General features: G+C 38.2%; 1 protein-coding gene across 1 annotated transcript in view; it reads right to left on the bottom strand.

Annotated features, from left to right (window-relative positions):
• Positions 1-17,539: 17,539 nt before the first annotated feature.
• Positions 17,540-21,444, bottom strand: part of LOC121867869 (coiled-coil and C2 domain-containing protein 1-like) — a 63,233-nt gene continuing 59,328 nt past the window's right edge. Inside the window, exon 17 of the mRNA XM_042367993.1 lies at positions 17,540-17,874. Within this exon, the coding sequence (XP_042223927.1) occupies positions 17,749-17,874 (126 nt within the window). The 3' untranslated portion in view covers positions 17,540-17,748. The remainder of the gene's footprint in view (positions 17,875-21,444) is intronic.

Below are 21,444 nucleotides of genomic sequence, written 5' to 3' on the forward strand. Positions count from 1 at the left end.
CCACTTCTGACCACAATTTTAGGGTGTTAGATGTTTCTGTCAGATTGTGTGATGCAGTTTTCACTGGAAATCAATCTTGGTAAGGGTGCTGGAATCTTCTGTAAATAAGTGTGCCAAACCAAGTATATCTGATTTAATAGGCTTCAAGCATTCATCGGCACTCAGAAAAGAAATAGACTGCAGCACCACGAATGTTGTCAGGTAGCGTTGACGAAGTTGTTTTATGAGTTCAACCCGTTCAATTGCATCCCTGTAACCCGTTGCTATATATTATGGCTCGAAATTAGGAAAACAGTTTTCATGGACAGTCCAAAAGTATCCAGAAAGTCGCTAGATTTCTGTGGATATCTCTAGATTTGCGACAAGTCAAATCGCTCTAAATATTAGAAAAAAAACAAAAGCTCTAGATAGCTACAAAATTCGCTAAGTTGGCAACTCTGGGTTGTTGATGTTAGAATAATGACGTATATCAATTATATTCTAATTTATCTTATTACTCTAAAATAAAACCTTGGTGAGCTTTATTGGAAGTAATAAAGAAATAAACGGAACGACTCTTTACGGTACAACAATTCAATAATTATCTTATCACTCATATATTACCGTTACTATGCGAGATTTAAATTACTTTGTAGCAGATTTTAACGAAGACGAAAATAAATAAATAAAATAAAATCAATAAATAAAACACGAAAATGATCATAAACGCTTAAGTCAAGATAGGTGAGGAGGAGAGGCAGTCCTCACACCACCTCCTCCACCTTCATTTATCATCACCTTAATAAATACGTATAAGGAGATCACACACACACACACACAAAACACTAATGACTGTTGATATGCAGTTTTATTTTGACTTGTTTTTGAGGACACATTTTTTCTGTAATTATCACAACTTTACAAGTGTATTTATTTTTATTTTATCATCTTCGCCACTGATCGGCTTGTTAGCGATCTGTTAAACTCAGATTAAATTAAGTTTACCAATTTTTTGTGACTTTGACACCAAATACTAGTCAAGAAGTGATTGGCAGTCCGATTTATTCATGTAGGACCATTATTTGACTTCATTGCGACTACATTTCATTCAACGCCAGCTACCCAGACCAAATCCCTCGCTCAGCCAAGCAGCTCAAGAGAAGTTACGAACACAAAAAATGGAAGTAAGTATATGTTTATTTCCAAGTTTAGTATTTAAAAATACGTTTTTTTGCCAGTATTTAAGTGACATGGCATGAAGAGGCCCACCTCCTACCGAAGTAGACAGAAGGAAAGCTCCCATCTCACCTCCCATTTTCCTTCATATAATTTTATGATCACGTTCAGTTATATATCAAAATAAGTGTTTTTATGTCTACTTTTATAAGTTATGTATGCCTATATGCTATTCCATGCGGGTGTCTGAGTAGTATTGACCATATATTTTATATGTACAAGTGTTAGCCATTGATTTATTTTACTCCTAAGAGTGCTAGGTTAAAATTGGTATGATATCTGAAACACAAATAATTCATAATGAAGGAACTGGTATGGAGGATAAACCAGTAAAAGGTGCTTCAGCCATACTGTGTTAGGTTCTCTTGTTTGTCATCTTTAATTGCCAGTTAATAAATTGAAGAAAACATGGAACACTAAGAATTAATACTTTATTGACATGTTTTATTTTTAGTAATAATCTTATACAAAAGATGACAACTACAACATTTTTGTTAACACTACAAATCAGTAAATGCAAAACATTAATAAAAAGTTATGGATAAGGAAAAAATAGTGGAACAGTCATATTTAATATTTGGTTAGGTAGGATAAATTAACGAAGGTTATGTTAAATTAAAAGAGGTTAGATGAGGTTAAGTTAGAATACGTTACAATTAGGGTAAATTAACTTAAGTTTAGTTAAAGTTAGGTTAGTTAAGTAAATAATAAGTTAGGTTACAGTTAATAGGTAAAGTTAGGTTATTTTAAATTAATGTTAGGTTATTTCCATGTTTTGTTATTTATTCACTGACAATGGGTGGCCATTGTCATAGAACGAAGCTATACAGCATATAACTCTATATGAAACAGGTATTATTCTGCAGATTTGGTGTGCTTTACATTAGGTGTCTGGAAATATTTTACCACCATGACGTGCATCAAGTAAAATTGGCAAGTATGGGGCTGGTGTCCCACATAACTAGCAAGCCAAAATATTCTGGCAAGATAAGCTTCAAACAGGTAGGCTCAGTTTCTGAAGTGTCACCTCAAATGACTTGTCAGAAGCATATGAGTCATCATTACTAACATATCATAATAATTTTTATAGCAGATATGACTGTAGCTAGTAGATATGTGTTAGCCTGATTTAGGCCCACTTAAATTTTTTTTTTTTCTATGTTTGTATTAAGATATACTGATGTAAGTGAACATCAGCATCGTAGCATAAACATGTTTTCTTTCTCAATTTTAATGGTCAATTTACATTTTTATATATATATATACAGCTCCTACCAGACTAACGACTAACTTTACTGCAACCCGCACTTTTCATTACCTGCCTCAGTCGTATTCGATATTTGGTCAAATTACATATTTTCGAGTCACAGTACACAGACAAAATTCTTTTATAGTATATTCCACTTTAAAATGGTTGGCTAGCTTAAAAGTGAGTTTGTTGGTGCTAGATTAGAAACAGAAACACATTTAAGATTTTCTATGTATTATTTATGCATTTTCGACTTACAACCACTTTGCCCATAGACATTGGTAATGTGATGTCAACATTCCAATAATGTTTCAAGTTCATAACAGTGTTGGAAAGTTCATTTATCCGGATAACGCTTCTTTTAATTGTTCTTATCAAAAAAATAATATAATTCGACGAGACATCTGTAATAAAGTACTGGAAGAACTTTCATAAAATATAATGATGATTATTATTTGTCGTAAGGCAGCTATCGGGTGGGGTAGCCACCCAATGTTGTTTCCAACATTTCAGGATATGCGTGATTGTTCCCTTCCGGATCCTGTTTATCGGGATGACTATTAATAGACCAGCACTAACACTATCAATTGGCATAGTGCTCGTAATGACTATCAATCCGGCTCTTGTCTGAAGGAACTTTGAATATAATCCGTGGATTTCGTGAAAAGACGGTGTATGTTGGGACCTGTTGCCATCCAACCCTTTGTAATCAATTTAATTTTTGCTTTTGATAGCTCGGTCAGAGCATTGTTAGTGAAGATAATAGAGGAAATGAAACTGAGTTCATAGTCTCAGTTTCAACGTCAATATACAGTAAAGTAATTCATCAAAATAGAAGTAGGTGGACCCTGACCTATTTTGAGTAAGGGTTCCGAGGCATTTCAACCGCTAGTAAGTGCTCGCCTTCACCCATACAGGTCCCTAACGCAGCCTAGGCCGTGTCTGTAGCATGGATGTTGTATCCACTATGTCTGGAGAGATGTCCGAGGTCCAGTAGGATCAGTTACCTCCGTGGGACCCGACCGTCAGACACTTCAGTACTTCCTATGGCCCCCATAGCTACCCAGTCCCCATCATTGGTGGATGAGTGTCTAACTCAGTAGGGCTATGGTGTGGTTGTGTTATTCCACTGGGATCTTCAGAGTTCGTTGGAAAGTACCCCATGGTGGCAGAACCCCATGGCGGTTGCTTGAGTATCACTCCCGCCACTGTGGATTCCTCTATATTAGCCAAAATATTGTAACATATATGCTTAAGGCACATTTTCATTAAATAATCAAACTCCAGCTTCCAGTGAACTTGTTTTATTATGCACCTAATTCAGCCAAATGGAAGTTTACCAAAATGAAATAATGTAATTGGTGATGAAAAATTAGAGCCTGCAGTATTTCACATATTATATCATGATCCACTGTATCAAAGGTGTTTTTGTATGTAGTACTACCATCTTTGTGATAATGCCTACCAGTGAAATTTGCCTCTACCCATTTGGATATTTTTAGGCATAAACCTCCCCCATTTATAGTTTCCAGATAGAAACTCAGTTATAAAACTGCTAAAAAGTTGCATTAAGTAACTTAAATGGACTTAATTTATTAATATATGCAACAAAGTTTTGAGATGATTTTCTCCCAGTGAAATTTGCCTCTATCCCTATTAATATTTCTAGGCAAGAACATCACTAGTTTATATTTTCCTGACAGAAACTCACTTATAAAACTGATAAAAAGTTTAATAAATTACCGTAAATGTGCTTAAAAGATTAGTACCAGCGTTAGTAGTCCAGCTTTGCCTTTGACAACAACAAAGTGTCTGGCAGTACATCTTTTACGAAAGTCGTAATATGATAGGGAACACAGCTTTTGCACTGTCATAATATGGGCCGTAAAACCAATAATGTAAAAAAAATACATTTGTAAAATTACCGATACGTGTTTATTTGTACATTAATAGTATTGACTATAAATATTCAATACCACTAGCAAAATAATTATGAAGAGGGTGACGAAAAGTAGCTCATAGCTACCTCTTCAAAGTTAGGTACGAGTTCATTTTAATTTTACTTTTACTGGACCCGGAGCTGCGAAGACTTGCCTCTGACTGCTGGACCCGGAGCTGCGAAGACTTGCCTCTTTTGCTGCATGTTTGAGCAGTCTGCAACTTCGTTGTGATAGGACACTCAATCCTAGTGATTGTACTTACTCAACATAGTGACGGTGCAATTACCATCACAGATTGTATGGAAAATTCCAACTTCTGGAAAACAAATATTTGGGCTCCCCAAATTTTGACTACTACCCTTGCGTCTATGTCCTGGATTGGCCAATCAGTGGTGCCTCACGGTGGCGTGATACATGCACGTTTACTGCGGTGCTCTGATTGGCTAACCGAACGTGGCGTGGTAGGTAGGCTGTCTCTACTCTCTAAGTCCTCTTCTTTCCTTTTTTCATCCCCCTCATGCACTCCGTTCCTTGAACGGGAGGCGGGACTTAGCGATACGGTCGATCCGGCAAGGGAACCTGTGATAGTGCAGGGCACCCCTTGTCCGGGGGTCACCGGTAGGTGGCAACTTTCTTAGACATAACTATAGTCACAGGTAACCTGGGTGCGGAACCCTACGAGCCCGACGCCCGTCCAAGAAAGGGGGGGGGGCGGGGTCACTGCTCCCAGGCAGGAGCCTGTGTTATAGGTAGGATTAGAATGTAATCAAGGAAGATGACTACAAGCATTAGAATAAAACATAGAGATAAGGGACACTCTATTGGAAGAGGAAAAGTGGCAGAAATCACTTACAACAAATTGCAAGTCCCACTAACAAGAATATTCAGCACCAACGAAGGTTTCAAAGTAATCTGTAAAGATGACTTTGATTCAGACAAAATCCTTTCAAAAGAAGCCAGAGATGTATTTTACAATGAAGGCCTTGTTGTTGTCATGCCACCAGAGCAAAAAGCAAAAAGATCAGTTTTCGTTCGTCAAGTCGACCAAGAGATCGGGAGGAAGATATCTGAAGACCTGAAAGATGAACTGGAACGCCAAAACAGGTGGATGAAGATCGAAGAAGTCATTAAGATAAAAGACTACACTCATGTTTTTAAGATTACCTTTGAAGAAGTTTCAATGGCTGAAAAAGTTTTGCAACAGGGCTTTCTAATATTTAACATGTCAGTAACACCTCATCAAATAAAGAAGGAAACATTCATCAGTCTGCAAACTTGCTTCTCCTGCTACAAATATGAAGAACACACAACGAGAGACTGTCCAGAAAAAGAAAAAAGTACTGCTCAGATTGTGCAGGCGACGACCATACCTACACTGAATGTAAGAACACACATGTTGGCTGTCTCAACTGTAAGAGAAACGGGAATGCATACATAGGACACAGGACGTTAGCAATGGCATGCCCAATAAAAAAACACATGATAAAGTACAAGGAACAAGAAACAAGGAAAAAGGAACAAGACAAGAAGGATACGACATACGTCGAAATAGCCAAGAGAGCGGTCCAAGAGGCTCACAGACCAGAATCCACCATATTAAACTTAAGTGAGCCAATACATGACAAGGTAATGATTAGTATGATCCATGCGCATTTGCACAATATCATTGCACCCGGATCATACAATGAGGAATTAAGGAAAATGTTTAAATTGAATAACCTACCAGAGATGATATTTCCAGAGAATCCACAATCCGAAAAACTATTTCAGGCAACATACGCAAGCGAACTGAGAGAAAGACTACAGCTAGACAAACAAAGGTTTGAGCAAGGAGCAACAGCTGATACACAAGGAACACAAGCGACTGATAGAGATCCCAGACAAATGACTAGAAGTGACAAAGAGAAGATAGAAATAACAAAAGGACAGACTACAAGACAAAGGATTAGGAGGAGAGAAGACAAGATGGAAACTGATCACAATATACAACCTGAATCTGCTGAAGATATTGGATTAAAAGTTATCACTACAACAAAACATGGAATCCCAACATCGAGACCAACAGGAGGGACAATAGTAAAAAACTGTGAAGGAGGGATATACAAGTAGACATAACAAGAAAAATCCCTAAGTGAAGATTACGTCTGGTCACTAATCACTACGGACAAACTAAAGATTACGACCAATGACTTTAAAATAGTAGACCCGTCAGAGTTTAGAAGAGTCAGAAGCGGGAAACAGGACGATAGGTCTCCACTCCAACAGTCACAATCCAAGTACAGTGACCCCTCGTTTAACGAACACCTCGGTTAACGTAATTTTGATTAACGAACTACCTTCCATAAGGATCTTCAATTCGGTTAACGAAAAAAAATTCGGTTAACGAAGTTCTTACGAACCGACCTCAACATGTTTTTGCTTGCACTGACCGGACAACCAGCTTTAGTATCAGTCCGCCAATACATTAATCGGTTCTAGGGCTTAAATTCCTTACTATTTTAGTAAATATCAAGAAGTTTATACTATTCAATAATTTTAAAAGTTTAATATTAAATTTTTTTAGTCATTTTAACAATTATTGAACATAATTGAAGGTAAAGTGACTAGTTTAATGCGCGGCATCCAGCCTCTTAACACAGCAAACAGGAGTTAGTCTCTCTCTGTTTTCACTGGAGGTAACATCTTGCTTGAGACTCACTTCAACCAAACGCTTTTTTTCTGTGTTTCCAAGCAAATTATTGGTCATTTTGAAATATATTTTACGTATTGACAATATATAATGCAGTGCAGTGTTGATTTAAAGAAAATAATCTTGAATTACACCAGAGGACTAAAAATTTTATGGGTGAAATAGGCGCCATGGGAATTGACTTTTCTTCCACCCAATGCCTTCTTCTTCCTTCTCCTCTTTTATTCTAAATCCCATCATCATCATCATCCAGGAGCCTTCTACATACACACCTCAAGTAAGTGAACTTTTCTACCATTTTTGTTGAATTTAGGAAATTTTCGGTGAGCTGGAACCAATTACCCAAAAACCCATTGAAACAATGGTTTCGGTTAACGAACGACCTTCTGGAACGGATTGAGTTCGTTAACGGAGGGGTCACTGTATAAGAAATAATGGACAATGGACAAACAGTAAGAACTTTAAGAATAATACAACACAACGTAAGAAACTGGAAGACCGAGAGAATTAACCTGACATTATACTAATAAACAGTCACGGTGAGACAAAAAACAACAACATAAAACTCTTTAACTATTATGTAAACCAAAGATATAAATCGGGCGAGAAAAATGACGGAGTAGCTATAGCGATTAAAAGAAACTTAAAATTTAAACTAATCGATGACTTCCAGGATGAATTTCTAGCAATAAAAATAAATACAACTCAAGGAGACGTAATTATTGCTACTACTTATCTGCCACCGAGACGACCCTACTTACCTATAGAAGACCTATTAAAATTGGCTAACAATAGTCATCCGATGTACATCTTAGGAGACTTTAACGCCAGACATAGGATTTTTGACAATACAAATAATAACGTCGTGGGAAACGCCCTTAATCAATTAATAAATCTAGGGAAAATCAATCATCTAGGTCCTAACTTTGCAACCTGGAGAAATCACAATACACAATCGACACCAGACAAAATTTTTACCAACAACAAAGCCTTTTTCAATTACCATATAATACAAGGACCTCTTACAGGCAGTGATCATCTGCCAATTATACTAACACTGTCAACAAGCCCCATACAGATACCAATAAAAAAGAGAATGAAAATGAGTAAAACAGACTGGGACAGCTTCAAAGACGACTTAGGTAATCACCACTCGATTAACTTACAAGGGAAAACAACAGAAGACATAGACTCAGAAATGGACAGACTGCACTCAGCAATAAAAACATCTATAACCAAACACACTCCTACTTCACACTTTAGAACATTACCCAACAACAGACTACCAGAAGAAGTTAAATTAATCCAGACCCATTACAATGAAGGTATATGGAAAGACACGGCAGTAACAGATGGCTATATACGACACAGACAGCACTACAGATAAAATTAAGAGACGCATGTAAGGAAGCAAACAATAAAAAATGGAATGATATTATAATGGCGGCTGACATGACTAAAGACACAAAAACATTTTGGACTTCCATAAACAAGATGATGGGGCACAACAAGCAAAAAACACCATACATTAAAGACCAAAATGGAACAAAACTGTATGAGGAAAATGAACAAGAATCAGCATTCATAAGGGAATGGGTAAAAGTTTTTAAAATATCAGATGAGGAAAATGAAGATTTTGATAGTGAACACGAAGAAAGGATAGAAGACGAAATGGGAAGACACATACATAGAATCACCCCAAAGCAATATATAGACTATAGCTTACTACCTAATAATCAAATAATAACTATGGGAGAAATGATGCACTGTCTGAGGAAGTTTAAGGAAAAGGCCCCCGGGCTCACAAGTATTACACGAAATATGATCATAAATCTACCTGAAAACATTTTAAAAACACTATTAAACATTTATAATGCATGCTTAATAACCGATTACTTTCCAGACAAACTAAAATATGCTAAAATGATATTTATTCCCAAGGAGGGTAAGGACAATAAGGAAATATTAAACTACAGGCCAATATCTTTAATAGAAATTACTGGGAAACTACTGGAAAAATTTTAAATTCAAGACTTATAACCTTTTTAACACAACATGGGAAAACTAACAATAGACAACATGGATTTATGCCCAATAGAAATACCCTAACTGCAATAGCTACAATAACGGAAATAATTGCAATAGAAAAAAGCAAGGGGAACCAGATCAATATAATTTCAAGGGGCGTTTCTAAGGCTTTTGATAAAGTTTGGCATTTAGGCTTAAAATATAAAATATTAAAATTGGGACTTAACGAACACTTGCTAAGAATATTGTGTAAGTATTTAGATGGTAGGAGAGCACAAATTCAAATTGGAAACTTTATGGGAACTATGTTTAATCTTGAGAGTGGATTACCTCAAGGAGGATGCCTTTCTCCAACACTTCCTGAATATACAATTTATACCTCAGACACACCTCAACCTACCCCCTTTAGCGAATATGTAATGTTTGCTGATGATATTACTCAAATAGTATCATACCCAGGAAAATCAACCCAATTTATGGCACTCTACACGGTAAGAGCGATAAAAAATATAAATGATTTTGAGAAAAAATGGAAAATCAGGACAAATAAGAACAAATTCAAGATAATACCAATAGCCAAGATCAAAACAAGTCCAGTAATAGTCGACCAGGAACTATACCCATACGACACTGAAGGCAGGATGCTTGGACTAAAACTAACAAAAAGAGGACATATAACATACTTAAAAGATAAAGAACGACAGGCAAGAATAAGATTATCAAAAATAAAACGCTTTAAGAACCTTAGCATTAATAACAAAAGAAAGATTTATATAGCCCTTGTCAAATCAATTATGGACTACCCACCCATCCCATTGAACACCCTTAGTAAAATGAGCATTAAAAGGTTACAAACAGTACAAAATATAGCCCTCAGATTTATATATAACATAAAATATACAGACCACATCAATAATGAACAGCTACACAAGAAAGCAAACCTCCTAGCAATCAATGTAGAAATACACAACAAAGCCACAAATATTTGGAGCAAAGTGACTGAACTCAACACAGAAACTTACCAAAATTGGATAAATAATATAGACAATGAAGAATTCCAAGAACACAGCTGGTTTAAATCAGCCAGGAAGAAAGTAATTGAACCACCTCCTGCCCCAATATACACATAAAACATTAATAGAGAGAATAAAAGATGAGAGTGACCTACCAGCTCCACTAAGAACCTGGCAGGCCTCTCCATACAGTGTACCTTTAGACTAACATAACTAACATTTAACTAACACCTTAGAAAAAAACAAAAAAACAAAAACAAAAAGTAACTACCCTCCCAGCTACACAAGGACCTGGGTGGGCTCACTAACTACATTGCAGTATATATACTGTAAAAAAAAATAAAAATAAATAAAAATAAATAAAATAAATAAGCAGCACTATATAAATAAACCAATATTAATACAAAGGTCTGACGACCCAAGGGAGCAGAACAAAGATAAAACACTAATAGGAAAGATGAAGCGATCTGGTTGAGCCCAGATTGTTTCTACTCCCACTGTATTTCAGTTTCACCACCGACTCATCTCACACCGGCGGCTGTTCCCTCCTCTTCTTACAATGGAACATCCAGGGACTTAGACCTCGCCGGACAGACCTCGCCCAGTTGGTGCTCTCCCATCAAGTAGATGTTGCTCTACTCCAGGAAACCATCACAGACGATGTTACTCCACTCCGCCTCTCTGGCTATACTGTTTAAACCCTGCCTCGGTACCGTGGGTAGGCTCGTGGCCTCCTCACCCTTGTGCGTAACACCATTTCATCTGTTCGTCTCCCTTCACCTGACTCACATGGACCCCCGTCTGAATTACTGTCTGTCTCCTTTACTCTTGGTGACCGGACCCTTCGTGTAGTCAATGTTCAATTCAAGAGTGATTCTCTGGAACCCAAGGTTCTTCACGACCTCCATGACGGGGTTCCCACTATTGTTCTTGGCGACTTTAATGCCCGCCATCCCACTCTTACTCCGGATCATCCCACGCCATGTACTCTTAACGGATCACATCTCTCACAGTTTCTTAATGGATATGATGATGTTCGCTGTCTTTGTCCTGACGATCCTACTTGCCTCCCCCATAGTTTCCTTGATGTTGGCTTACTATTGAATGGTCATACCTCCTTTCATCCTACCGTCTGCACCGAGCCTGCTCTGTATAGTGACCATCTTGCCATTACTACCCATCTCAGGCTCTCCTTCTCTGCCAAGACATCAGCTCCTTATCGATCCCCTCGCCTTCGTCTCACACAAGATGCTGTTCCTTCCTTTACCCAATACCTTTCTACCTGGGCGGATTCCTATGTTGTCCCCCAGTCCCTTGACTCTTACAGCGCCGATTTTGTTGATGCCGTGTATGACTCTCAATCGCGCTACCCCTCCACGCCCTCCCCGTCACCCCAGAAGTGCCACCAACTACTGGTATCGTATCCCTGTCATGAGACATCTCCGGCAGGTAACCCGTGATCTCCACTCTGCCATACGGAGGTCTCGCTCTCCAGAGGACTGGGAAGACTTCAAAAATTGGTGCTCCTTTGCAACTCAGGAGAGTCGTCGGATTCGTGAGGCGGACTGGCTATCCTTCACGGGGTCTTTATCGTTCCAGTCGTCACCCTCTTATATGATAAACACAGACAAGTGCTTGATCTGGACCCATGGATGGTCTGAGCAGGGCTCTCACAATTTACAACCATAAAAATGCATCATTGGAAGTTACATTTAGTTAGCTTGGGGGATTGGTAACTAAAGACAACTGAGTTATCAGGTTTGAATTATAACATAGAGAAGATTTGGTTAGAAAAGATCAGATAAGTCTGCTCAAAATATTTATATGACACAATACAAATATTATCATAGTAGTACAGTATATACCAAGCATCGAATACATCACTAACACACAAATGCAACATGGATAATTAAAAACAATATCAGAAACTTTATATGATGCCTTTAAATCATTACACAGTAGTACATGCAGGCACCGAGGAGTGAACTTCCTGAAGATAATTAGTTGGCCAATGAAATTTTCCAAATCTATACATAGACCAATTAATTATATAAAACTTTTACTTAAAATTGCAGCAACATGGTTCAGTATCAATGAAATGAGGCACAAATATAGTAATTTTACTGGTGAAATCAATAGATAGTGACATAAAAGATGTAAATAAGCATTATTGTACAACTGGAATCATATTAAATGTTATGAATCCTGAAAATATTATTGAGTAGCACAGGTTGTACCTCTCTAGTCCGGCAACCTCGGGACTGACCGGTGCCGGACCATGGAAATTCACCCTTTTCCTGGATAGATAGTGACTTGTGCTTATGCTTGGAAGCACTAGCACGACTTTCTCTGCATCATGGTCTCTCTGAAGACATATTGAAGGGTTAAATGTTGTATACAGTGACCCCTCGGTTAATGAACTCAATCCGTTCCAGAAGGTCGTTCGTTAACCGAAAAGTTCGTTAGCTGAAACCATTGTTTCAATGGGTTTTTGGGTAATTGGTTCCAGCTCACCGAAAATTTCCTAAATTCAACAAAAATGGTAGAAAAGTTCACTTACTTTGAGGTGTGTATGTAGAAGGCTCCTGGATGGTGGTGATGATGATGGGATTTAGAATGGGGGTGGAGGAGAAGGAAGAAGAGAAGGCATTGGGGTGGAAGAGAAGTCACCCCATGGTGCCATTTCACCCATAAAATTTTAGCTCTCTTGGTGTAATTCAAGATTATTTTCTTTAAATCAACACTGCACTGCATTATATATTGTCAATATGTAAAATATATTTCAAAATGACCAATAATTTGCTTGGAAACACAGAAAAAAAGCGTTTAGTTGAAGAGAGTCTCAAACAAGATGTTACCTCCAGTGAAAACAGAGAGAGACTAACGCCTGTTTGCTGTGTTAAGAGGCTGGATGCCGCGCATTAAACTATTCACTTTACCTTCAATTATGTTCAATAATTGTTAAAATGACTAAAAAATTGAATATTAAACTTTTAAAATTATTGAATAGTATAAACTTTTTGATATTTACTAAAATAGTAAGGAATTTAAGCCCTAGAACCGATTAATGTATTGGCGGACTGATACTAAAGCTGGTTGCCCGGTCAGTGCAAGCGAAAACATGTTGAGGTCGGTTCGTAAGAAATTCGTTAACCGAATTTTTGTTCGTTAACCGAATTGAAGATCCTTATGGAAGGCAGTTCGTTAACCGAAATTTCGTTAACCGAGGCGTTCGTTAAACAAGGGGTCACTGTAGTAGCTTCTCAAATTTCGCGAGTTTCTAATTCAACGTATTTTATTGGAACACACACACACAAAAAATAAATAACAATTTTGACGGCGGAAACTTGAATTTCGACGGCTTTGAACGGCCCGCTAACGTGCAGACGACGTGCATAAACGTGTAAACAGCGTCATTTCTCTTATGCACAAAAGATTCATTATTGTTTATTACTGAATGTCTTTTTTATTGAATTAATGTTTGTGTGCAAAATGAGCAATACAATTCATTAATAATACGTAGAATATTAAAACACACGAGGAAATGACACTACATTGTTTTCGTTGATTACAAAACCAGTGACTGACTGGTTCTACATTTAAAACTGAAGAAAATAAGACCTTGGTTGTAGCTGTAGTAAAATTAATATGGTTGTTTTAAGTAATGTTATTTAATGTTAATAAATGGAACAATAGAAGTAGCTAACGATAATGGTAAAGAAAAAAGAGAGATCGCGTATGTAAGTGCGCACACGTGAAAACATATCGTCATTACTTTACATAAGAACATGAAAGCAACACTTATTTACTGTTCATATATATTTTAATTAATGTTTCTGAATTTGTTTTTATTGAATTAATGTTTGTGTGTGCAAAATTAACAATACAATTTATTAATAATACGTGGAATATAATACACACGAGGAGACGAGACGGCTGGCATTGTTTATGTTAAAGCTTACAAAACCAGTGACTGATTGGGTCTACATATCTTGTCTAATAATTCAACTTTCTTTGTCAGGGTTTTTACTGACTTCTGCCTTTTATGTTTCACTCCACTAGCTTCACCAGCACTGACACTAGGCAGTCTTTTAGAGGCCATTTTTACACAGAAAAACTAAAGTTTTGAGAGTACAACACGAGATGCTGCATCATGGGCAAAAGCCAAGCGCGAACATGGGGAGAGGAGATGCTGCGAGCGCATGGGGTGACTTGTTGCGCTGCTGGCCACCATCTGCTTACCATGAATCACAAACCCACGAATGGCAAGGGTTTACTGTATACAGTAGAACGTCGATATAACACAAGATACGTTCCAAGAGAAGTCGCTTTAAACCTAATTCGCACTAAATCGAAGTGTTGTTTCAATGGAATAATTTAGTTTTGTACTCGAGAGAAACACAAAATACCAAAAAGGCTGAGAGTCTACCCAGATGCACCTCAGTCCAACTCCTAGAATAAACAAAACATTGTTTTATTTGTACTATTATGCTAAAACAAACACTCATAAATCAATACAGCTAAAATTATGGGATGTGAAATGGTCTGTGTACTAGCGATCAGCTGAAATGAGAGGGTCGTATGGCGCCGCTGCGAAGGGTTGCCAAGTCTGTCTTTTAAGGACAGCATGTCCCTTTTTGAGACCCATTTGTCCGTTATTTTCAAAATAAAAAGGACAAGCATAAACTATTCTTATCTGAATTTTAGGTCTATACAGTACTACAAAAAGGTAAGTTATTATTCTCTGTATGTATATATATATATATATATATATATATATATATATATATATATATATATATATATATATATATATATATATATATATATATATATATATATATATATATATATATATATATATTTATATATATATATATATATATATATATATATATATATATATATATATATATTATATATATATATTTATATATATATATATATATATATATATATATATATATATATATATATATATATATATATATATATATATATATATATATATATATATATATATATATATATATATATATATATATATATATATATATATATATATATATATATATATATATATACTGTGCCACTCACCACCCACCTGACTCATCCAGCTCTCACTTTCTTCTCAATTTATTTTTTAGTTATTTTATGCTATCAAAAATAGATTTTCACTCAACTTTAGTTAGGCAATTCATTCTCTGAAGATGCAGAGCCCAACTCGACCAGCTCATCATCCACATCACTGTCTAGTGCTGTGGATGTGGACGCATCTGACACACGGGAAACACCATTTCCACGGTGCAGTGCCTCCAGCACCTTATTTTTCTGCTCCAGTGTAATTGCTTGACTGGATTTCTTGGTCTTTGGGGAAGCTAATGAAGTAGTAGCAGGCCTCATGGACATAGTGGCGATGGTTGATGCACGTAGTAGAAGGGAATAGTGTCACACAATATGTCCGTTCACTTGAGCGTCAGTGCGAGAATTGAGGATGTGTGAGGGTGTGAGAGGGTGGTGGGCATCCGTGTAGCGTGCCCAGAGACGCGTCTGGTGGGAAACATTAGGCGCAAAATTGACTCGCGCAAAATATGAAAGAAAAGCTTTAAATTAAAACATTGTCCTTAATTGTGGGTGTCGCTTTAAATCAATAATCTTAAATTAAATAGCTTTATATCGATGTTCTACTGTAACAATAAATGTGATGACTAAATCAAAATAAATCTAATAAATAAAATAAAACAAAAAATCCTCTATTCCTATTTGGCTGCTGGATGATGAAATTTTTCAATTGTTTCACTGCACACGAGAGACAGCGGAGATCTCTCACTCCTCCCCCCTTCCCTGTTTAGCATGAACTCTGAACACACAAAGAAATGTATTCCCTTTTCTGTTTTTACCTTATGACAATGACTTTTTTTTTGCACATTATGTACAGGTAGTTCTGCTATAACGCGATAATTGTGTTCTTGTAAAATATCGTGTTATAGAAAATCGCGTAATAGAAATAACAGGGCTTATGGAGAAAATAGGGTTAGGTGCAGTTTACTCGAAATCGAAAAAATTTAGTAGTTAGCCTAACACAAAGGATAGCACAGTCTAAATAAATGTTACATTCATATCTAATAATGAAATCATACAGTAAATTTAACACTTTACCTTGAAAAAATATGAATGTAACTTGATGGGGGAGAAGGGTGATTTTGAGGTTGATAACATCAAGCTTCTCTTCAAGTGTTATATCCTTTCTTTTACGATAATCACCGGGAATTCTATCATCAGAATGCTTTTTGGAGATATTCTTCTTTACCATATTCACAGTTAATACCACAAAATTGGAGAAATAGTAAGCAAAAATCGCGTTATAGCAAACAAGCGATCGCGTTATACAAATATTGTTCCGAATTCATAAATCGCGTTAGAGCAAATTCGCGTTATCAAAACACGCGTTATAGCAGAACTCACTGTATGTAATATTGTGTGCATGTGACATAATAAAAAATAAATATGTACATGTATACAGTACAGGTATCTACCCAAAAATGCGAGTTGAATAATAACCATGACATAGCTCACAACTTGGCCTTAAGGGTTAGGGAGATGTGGCTATAGTGACGAGTCTTGTGTCATTATTATTTTGTTATTTTTTTCTGAGATTACCTCTGCACATTATTAGAGTTTCACAGTGCAATGATGAAAAATAGGAGTAATTTTGGGTGATGCACTATCTCAAAAGTATAGTATCGAATCGCAGTATATCGAGGGTCTACTGTATTTGATTAGCACTTAATAATATAATATTAATATGATGCCTAAAATATATTGGACAGATCACAGTGTCATTTTCCTGGCCCATTTTGTGAAAATACACCAACAGAGAACTTAACAATGGCTATAAAATTAAGCTCTGAAACATTATACACTCAAACTCTTCTAATTCGACAGCTTTGGGTTTTCTCTTGTTGAATTACCAAAAGGGTCCTAATTATTCAGAGTCATTGTCAAGATTATGTAGCTTTTTCGGAAACTCAAGCAACTGCTGCCTTTATATGTGTTTGTGCAGGGTAAAATGATGTTTGCTCTAAAGGGGAACACTGCAATTTTCCACATAAAAGATGAATGGTACTTAGGGAATTATACAGAATTTAGTAGTAATGCTGTACAAAATGAAGATTTATGCACATAGTTTAACTCCCACCTGAACAAGGACATTCAGACAAAGCATCCCTATTGCACTAGGCCTGAGGTGGTGTTATTTTATGTGGAACCACAAGTAAAAGACTTATCAGACATGTGGGATAAATTTGACAACTTGCAGTGTACTTTTAATATTTGGGGCTCATTGTAAAAAAATGCCAAGTCATTCAACATCACAAAAAATTACTGATATACCACAAAGTCCAAATTAGAGGGTTCAAGTCTACTTTATTAAATAAAGTCCTATGGCATAGTTCTTTAACATAGTTCACTCACAATCGTCAGTATTTTGTATTCAATACTGTACACAGTGATAGTCATGGCAAAGCAAAATCATTTTTTTTATGAAGAATCTCCAGTTTTAATCATATATAATGCATTGCAAAATTTTCTGTTCACAAGTTTAATTCTTAATTTTCAAAAACCATCAATAACCAACCATTTCTCTGTGACCTTTTCAAGCTGCTTTGTGACGATGGGATTCCTCACCCGAATTTTCACTTCCAGTTTTCCTCCTACAATACGCTTACGCTCATCTGCCAGCTGTAAGAGTACATTAAGTTATTATTTCATTTAAACCTCAAAAGGAAGAACACACACACACACACACACACGCACGCACGCACGCACGCGCACACACACACACACACACACACACACACACACACACACACACACACACACACACACTGGACCCCGCTAATCCAGGACCATATAGTTCAGCGGGTTCGATGGTTCACGACGGTTTCAGTAAGCCTTTAATATACACTTTTCTCTTTGCTTTTTCTGTTAATCTACTTTATGCTATGGTTGCATTCTGCTACAACACAGCATAATGGGAATCCGCATTGGGGGTATATTTAATCTTATGGGGAAAATTGGGATATGATCCACAACTACTAAAAGTCAACAGTAGTGCTAAAAAAGTTGTGGAAAATCATTACAATACTCTAATGCAGGTTAGAATTTGAGTAACGGCATGTACAAGCTGGACAATTTTGTAATTAAGAAGATTTGTGATCAGGTGAGAAGGCCGGGTCACTTGACCATCTGACCTGACCACCAACCGTTGTGTGCTATTTAAAGATTAGTAGGGTCATTACCTAATACCTGACCATTGTGGACCTGGTCTCACCCTCCTCTGTATATATACACCTTGATTTGTATTTCTCTCTCTAGTCTGTACTCACCCCTGAAGATGTGAATTACACGAAAGCGCTTGGGAACTTCGTGTTTTCTTCTTTCCTAGTGGTTATCAGCATATACCTAGATCACGCGCACCTAGAGTGTCCGGCGCGACGCTATTTTTAGATTTTCCCCACGCGCCACCCGCCTGCCCGCCTGCCTGCCTCTCCCTCCTCCTCCCTCCTCCTCCCTCCGCTTGGGCAAGCGGCACGGTAAGGTTGCGCAGTGTGTCTTTGTTGCGTTATCACTGACGTCATATGACGTATCAGACCTGTGATTGGCCATGCATCCCTACCCTCCTCTGCTGCTAGCTGTAATTGGCTTAAAGTATTATGACGTGTCCACCCGGGACAGGGAGGGAGGGAGGAGAGACGACGCTTGACCTAGCCGCGACAGTCTCATCCCTCAAGGCCACTCCGTGTTAACGCGCATCCATTGTTCCGTAAAATGGCTTCCGCCGGACCACCACCCCCAGAGAAAAACCTTTCCTTACCTGGACCCAGCGGCACTAAGCCAAAGAGGACACGACGCTCCTTAAGCTACGAGGTGAAGTACCAAATTATTCAAGATTTGGAGAAAGGAACACGGCAAGTTGATCTCGCGCGCCAGCATGGCGTCAACGAATCTACGATCCGGACTATAAAGAAGGATTCAGCCAAGATAAAGGAGCACATGAAGATCACAAAGTCTACAGGTGCTTCTATGATCAAGTATTTTCACAACCGGGTGCTTCTCAAGACAGAAAAGTTACTTGTGAGGTACTTGGTGCGTCAGGCGCGACGGAACATGGCGGTCGACACGCGCTCTGTGAAGGACAACGCACGTGAACTGTACATGGCAGTGGCACGAAAGATGGGAATTACAGAGCCCAAACCCTTTACTGCTTCCTCTGGGTGGTTACAGAGGTTTAAGATCCGGAACAAGATCACCAATATAAACATTGGTGGTGAAGAAGCGAGTGCTGATCGTGCTGCGGCTCGGGAATTTCCTCCGTTTTTACGTGAGATTATGGAGGAAGGACAGTACACCGACGACCAGGTGTTTAACATGGACGAATCTGGTCTTTTCTGGAGAAAACTACCTTCCAAGTCCTACATTGTGAAGAATGCCAGCAGGATTCGGGGCCGGAAAATGCAGAAGGAACGCATCACCGTCCTGTTTGCCACCAATGCCTCCGGTACCTGTAAGCTCAAGTTATCGGTGATCCACACAGCCCGCAAGCCGCACGCCTACAAAACCATGGACATGACCAAGCTAAATGTCCACTGGCTGACAGCACGTAAGGCATGGATGTTCTCTACACTGTCCCTCTCCTGGTTTGATGACTGTTTTGTTCCCGATGTAAAGAAATTCTGTGAGCAACAGAATGTCCCATTTAATATTTTGTTGCTGCTGGACAACGCACCAGGACACTCGCCCCTACTGTTAGATCGTCACCCCAACGTAAAAGTGGTCTTCCTTCCTCCCAACACTACGTCTATATTACAGCCCATGGACCAGGAGTTGATTTGCAATGTGAAAGCTGCATTCTCAACAAAAAAATTCCAGCTCCTGAACGACTACACCAACACCAGGGAAGAGTTGCGTGACCTGAGTGACACCACCACCGATAGCAAGAGCGACGAAGATGAGGAACAACGGTTAGAACAGCAAAAAATACTCTTCAAACAATTCTGGAGAATATTTAACATCAAGAAAGCTGTGGACATCTTGGTGGAGTCATGGGATCAGCTGTCTATTGCTACAATTCGTCACGCATGGAGACATGTGTTGCATGGAATACCAGGTGAGAGGAGGAGTCAATCTGTGACTGGTGAGGTTCAGAATGTTGCAGTAGCAGTGGACCTTGCCAGAGAAGCTGCGCAGACTGTTACAGTTCCAGGCTTCTCCGAGACCACCAACGACGACATCCTGGAGGTGATCAGAGATCCTGAAGTGACTGCCGACGAGATGATGGAAGAAGAACACGTCAGTGAAGAGGAGGAAGAAGGTGCGTCAGTCTCCGAAGAACACAGTTTAAGTCATAGTGATATTAAGTGTGCCATGGAGTTTGCAGAGAAAATTAAGTCCGTCCTTTCCCGCGACAATGACGATGACCGCTATGAAGTCTTCCATAACCGGCTGGTGCAGGCTATGGAGCCGTACATCACAGTGTATCACGACAACATTAACGCCAGCCGTCAGCAAAGCATAACAGATTTCTTCACCCGCAACCCACCACAGCCAGCCCAAGCCAGTGATAGTGACAGTGAAGTTGACTTTGAGGGATTTGTCAGGGAAGCCCTGACAACTGTAAGTGACAGTGATGATGATTCACCTAGTAATGGTGATTCACCTGAGGGCCAGTAATCTGCCCTCTGCCTCGGAACCAGCCTCCATCCCCGTATGCCGACCCATCTCTTCTACTACCGTAAGTGTTACACCAAATTTTTAGTTTTTTAACCTATTCTTTATTTTTCCTATGTTAACCTTTATCTTTCCTAACCTAACCTCTTCTATATTACTTGTTTTTTCATACCATCATAAAGTTAAGATAAAATTTTTACTACGACATAGTTGTGTGTCGTCAAAAAGTGGAGTTTGGGGATCGGCCTGGACTCCATTTCAATTAATCCCATATGTTATGTTGCTGATAACCACAAGGAAAGGAGAAAACACGAAGTTCCCAAGCGCTTTCGTGTAATTCACATCTTCAGGGGTGAGTACAGACTAAGGAGAAGTACAAAACAAGGTGTATATATACAGAGGAGGGTGAGATCAGGTCCACAATGGTCAGGTATTAGGTAATGACCCTACTAATCTTTAAAAAAAAAAAAGCACCGCAACAGTCGGTAGTCAGGTCAGAGGGTAAGGTGATCCAACCTTCTCACCTGGTTACAAATCTTCTTAATTACAAAATTGTCCAGTTTGTACATGCCATTACTCAAA

The sequence above is a fragment of the Homarus americanus genome, unplaced genomic scaffold, assembly GCF_018991925.1.
Source record: "Homarus americanus isolate GMGI-L3 unplaced genomic scaffold, GMGI_Hamer_2.0 scaffold37032, whole genome shotgun sequence".
NCBI classification, from domain to species: Eukaryota; Metazoa; Arthropoda; class Malacostraca; order Decapoda; family Nephropidae; genus Homarus; species Homarus americanus.